This window comes from Brassica oleracea, chromosome C1, assembly GCF_000695525.1.
Source record: "Brassica oleracea var. oleracea cultivar TO1000 chromosome C1, BOL, whole genome shotgun sequence".
Classification (NCBI taxonomy): Eukaryota; Viridiplantae; Streptophyta; class Magnoliopsida; order Brassicales; family Brassicaceae; genus Brassica; species Brassica oleracea.
The window spans coordinates 14,191,017-14,195,991 of NC_027748.1; the positions used below are offsets into that span (position 1 = coordinate 14,191,017).

Below are 4,975 nucleotides of genomic sequence, written 5' to 3' on the forward strand. Positions count from 1 at the left end.
ACCTATCGGAAATTGATTCGTGATACCGTGTTAGTGAAACCAAAGCACGAAAAAATGTCATGTGGTGATTGCAGGGTTAGTAAACAAAACTTTCGAGCATTCGAAAAATTAATGCATCGCCTGTCAGACGGGATCGGGCCCACGGATCGAGTGAGCGGGTGTGAGAGGTCCATTAACCGTGGGCGATCATGATGTTACAAGTGAAATCAGAGCCAAATCCAGACGAGTGTGGAGTAAGTGAGGGCTCACACTAACATGGATAACGATCCCTAGGGCGCAATAGAGACGTTGCGTTCTTTGAGAGGGAGTGAATTGTAACATCCCGGTTTGTGGTATATATTTGAAGGCTTAAGAGAATTGATTTAGCTACTATGTCACCAAAGTGTATTTACTTTTTTCGTCACACATCTGTTTAGAACTCAAGAGTTAAGCGTGCTCGAACTGAAATAATAAAATGATGGATGACCTATCAGAAAGTGATTTGCGATACCGTGTAAGTGAGACCAAAGTACGAAAAAATGTTATTTGGTGATTGCATGGTCAGTAAACAAGACTTTCAAGTATTAAGAAAAAATAGTGTACTACCCGTTAAACGGGATGGAATCCAAGGACCGAATGAGAGAATGTAGGAGGTCCGTTAGCTGTAGGCGATCGGGGCGTTAGGTTTTATTCCACCACAATTTTTAATGACATGATAGTAACCAGTCATTGTCAAAAGCCATAGTTGTCTATGAATTGCATGAAACAAGAAGGCTGCTTAGAGCATCTCCATTAGGGGTTCACTCCCCAATCTCTCACATTTTCCAAAAAAATAAAATATTATAATATTTATGGACTCCACTGATTTTATGAACCTATCTCGCAGAGGTGCTTCCTTGTGAACCCGTTTCATCAATGTTTCGCGGGCCTCACGCCACGTAGCGGCCCGCGATTAGCCCAGTTAATTATTATTTTTTTTTTAAAAAAGATCAAACGAAAAAAAATAAAAATAATAATAATCAATTATGTTGCTTTGGGAATCGAGTCCCCTTAAATTTCACTAACGGGGATGCTGTTAGGCCATCCATAGCGATAAAACATTCTTCCCAGTTTCTTAAGACATATTTTAACATTTAAATAAAGTTTTCTACTCAAATGATGACATAGACATATGTGTCAAAAGTTTATCATGGAGAAATTTTAATACAGTTTCTGGGAAGAGCTGGATGTTCCTTCTCTTTCTTTCTTTTTAACTGGTATTATTTTTTATTTAATTTACCATGAGAGACGGACTAACAATGCGCATGTCCTTATGGAATTGTACATATTATTCTTCCAAAACATTGAATAATAAGTTGAAACTTAATTAAATGCAATAATATAGTATTTTATTTTTGCATAAACATGCAGTAGTTAAAAACATTCGAAACGATTATTAGATAAGCATGCTTAGACCATGCGCATCAGGGGATCATGACGGGGTCGTGGGCTCGAGTTCTTAGACCCAAATGATTTAAAGAAAATCAAAAATGGGTTTAAATCGACGAACCGGGCCTTACGCTTGAACCCGTAAGAGGCGAGTTCAAGCCACGCGTCGCTCGCTCACTTGCTTCTCCTTTCCGCGTCGACGAGGAAAAAAGCAGGGTATACGCGTTACACGATTCATTTCTCTCATCTGTGAAAAAAACTAGGGTTTAATCTTTCCGAGGCGATAATTCGTGGTTGGGCGATTTCCATCGTTTTTCTCCATCAAATCGATTCCGTTTTCTCTTCTCCACACTCTTAGGTCAGTATTGAGTAGATTGACGGTGTGTTAGCGTCGATTTTGGGTGCGATAGGGATTTGCGATGGGGTGATTTTAAATTGATTTGGGGAATTTTTTTTTTCAGGGTTTATAATCGTTATGGGAGTTCGATTGAGGGTTCAGTTATTATTATTATTCCTTTATTATGTGCTAATAATTTGATTTCTGTCATAGATGGATCCGACAAAGGAGAGAAGACATTCACAGAGGCAAAAGGATCACATAAACATGCTAGGGTTCGTGAGCGAGTCAGAGTACGGGATTCCTAAAAGGTGTCCATGTGGTGGGAGAATCATCGGTGAGGTTCGCCGGAAGGACGACTACGACACTCTTCCGGGGAAGCGGTTCTTCACATGCAAGAACTACGAGGTAAGTTTGAATTTAAAGGCTTTGATTATCGTTTATGGGTTTACAAATTGAAAATTTTCTGATATTTGTTTATGTTGTAACCAAGGCTGATGGGTTCCACTATCGTCAGCCTTGGGTGATAGGTGTGCATGAGGAGATCGAAAGGTTGACTAAGCGGGTGGAGGAGGCTGAACAAGTGATGTTGGGGACGTCGAATCTCAGTAAACTGATCGACAGACTGGAGGTTAGTCAAAACACTTTTTCAATACTTTTGTGGTTTGTTTTGCGTGACTAACACTTTTGGTTTGATGTTTCCATTTCCAGGATCAGGTTAAAATCCTCTCTGACCAGGTAGATAACCTCACCGTGCAGGTTGCTACGTTGGAGAAGGTCTTCTTCGAATGAAAATCGAAGGTAAGACTCAACCAAACTTTAGATGTAGTTCGAAAATGGCTGTTACAAATTGTTGATTAGTATAACCAGTTTAGCTATTTAAGTAGTTTAATACAAAGCTAACCGGTTTTGAAAGTTAACTAGAAGTTATGAAAGCTTAAAAGATAACTACAACAATAACTAGAAGTACAACCCAAGTAAACTACAACGACACCTAGAACTCTAACTACAACTTTTAAAAATCTATAATTAATTATTTGTTAGTTGTTGGTTGCTGTGATCACTTATATATTGTACTTAGGTGTAGTTAATATTTTCCAGTGATTTGATGTGTATTCACTGCTATTTGTGAACTACTTGTGGTAGGTAGACTTTGTTTAATTCTTCTGCTGTAGTTAATTATCTCATATGAAAGCAAAAACTTGTTTATAAAACATAGCAAATCCATAACTAAAAACACACAACATATAAACAACAAACCAAACCCAAACGAAAATGGAACCTTTCTCCTTCAACTCTCCCGGGTTTGTTAACCTTTTAGCTTCGCAGAGCAGTCCACCAATAGACGTTGACTCTGCTGAGGCAGTTGGTAACTCGCCCGGGTTAGTTAAACCTTTGGAAAGGAGAAAGTGGGTAGTCAAAGAAGACCTTGTGCTCATTAGCGCTTGGTTGAACACGAGCAAGGATCCCATAGTCGCTAATGAGCAGAAGGCAGGGGCGTTTTGGAAGAGAATAGAGGAGTATTTCAACTCAAGCCCTCAGCTCATTGGCGCCGTTCCTAGAGAATGGGGTCAATGTAAGCAGAGGTGGGGAAGGGTGAATGAGCAGGTGTGCAAGTTTGTGGGTTGCAATGAAGCCGCTTTGAAGGAGCAGACGAGCGGCCAAAATGAGAATGATGTCATGAAAGCTTCACATGACATCTTCTTAAATGACTATAACAATAAGTTCACACTTGAACATTGCTGGAGGGAGCTGAGGTTTGATCAGAAATGGAGGTCACACGCGTTGTCGGTGAAGAGGAAGGAAGCATGTCCGGAGGTGGTGCCTGACGATGAAGAGGTGAGGCCTCCTGGTGTAAAGGCGAGCAAAGCAGCCAAGCGCAAGAGGGACGGGAATGAAGCAGCTTATGATCAAATACAAACCATGCTATCTCTGAAAAATAACATTTCGAAACAAAAGATCCTTGATCGTCTCCTTGGCAAAAATGAGGAGACTCTTTCTGATCAAGAAAAATCCCTTAAGAATAAACTAATTGGTGAAATGCTTTGAGTTGGTTAGTGCCTTGTATTGGTGCTTTGTTTAGGTTGCTTTGCTTAGCTTGATTCGATGGAATGTTTAGGTTGCTTTGCTTAGAATATGTTTAAGTTGCTTTGCTTTGTTGCTTCGATGTACTTGTTGGTTGAACTTGTTGGTTAAATTCTTGAATTATTGATTGGGGGTTTTATTTTCTTTTGCAGGTCAGAAAGTGCAGGTCACGGGTCGGAGTAAAGGTGTTGGAGGTGAGCAGTTGTTGCAGGTGAAGCCTAGTTGTTTTTTTTATGTATGTTGCGGGTAGTAGGACTTTAGACCAGCTTTGGTCACGGGAAAGTGTAGTGTTTTGTTTCTTGCTACACTTATTTTCATTCACGGATTATGTACTATGTATTGTGTCAGTCACAACTTGATTCACGGATGATGTAATATGGTTTCAAACTCTCTATATATGTTTGCATTGTATCATTTTATGAAATAGCACTTCTCTCACTTTTTACTCTCTATCAAGTTCATTCTCTTATAGCACTTGTCTTTGTATTGAGTGAGATAAGAATGTTTCCCACTTCGTGATGTCTCAAGTTCATTCTCTTCTCTTACTTTTTACTCTCTATCAAGTTCATTCTCTTCTCTCTCTGATTTTACTCTCTATCAAGTTCGTGATGTCTCATCATGGTGATTCCCACTTCTCTCCATGGTGATTCTCGTATAACACTTCCCTCCAAGGTGATTCTCTTCTCTTGTACCAGTTCTGAAGGAAACCGAGGTGATTCCCACTTCTCTGCAAGGTGATTCTCTTGTACCACTTCTTTCCAACAGTCATCTTCATCTTCACAAACGGAGACAATAGCAAGGATCCACAACAAGGTATAATATACAACAAGGTACAATAGCAAGGATCCACAACAAGTATGTAAAAAACAAATAGAATACGAAAAAAATATAATTATGACAACTTTTATATAATTATGTAAAAAAAAAATTATATTATGAAAAAGATGATAGAGTCATGTAAAATAAAAGATTATGAAAATAATTTATAGCATTATGACAACTTTTATAGAATAATGTAAAAATAAAAGATTATGAAAATAATTTATAGCATTATGGCAACTTTTATAGAATAATGTAAAAATAAAAGATTATGAAAATATTTTATATAATTATGACAATTTTTATATCCCCCTTTGTCATGTTAGG

General features: G+C 38.4%; 1 protein-coding gene across 1 annotated transcript; it reads left to right on the plus strand.

Moving 5' to 3' along the window:
- Positions 1-3,019: 3,019 nt before the first annotated feature.
- On the plus strand, positions 3,020-3,793 carry LOC106332435 (glutathione S-transferase T3-like). Its single transcript, XM_013770897.1, has one exon. The coding sequence runs from the start codon at positions 3,020-3,022 to the stop codon at positions 3,791-3,793; it is 774 nt and encodes a 257-aa protein (XP_013626351.1).
- The last annotated feature ends 1,182 nt before the right edge of the window (positions 3,794-4,975 follow it).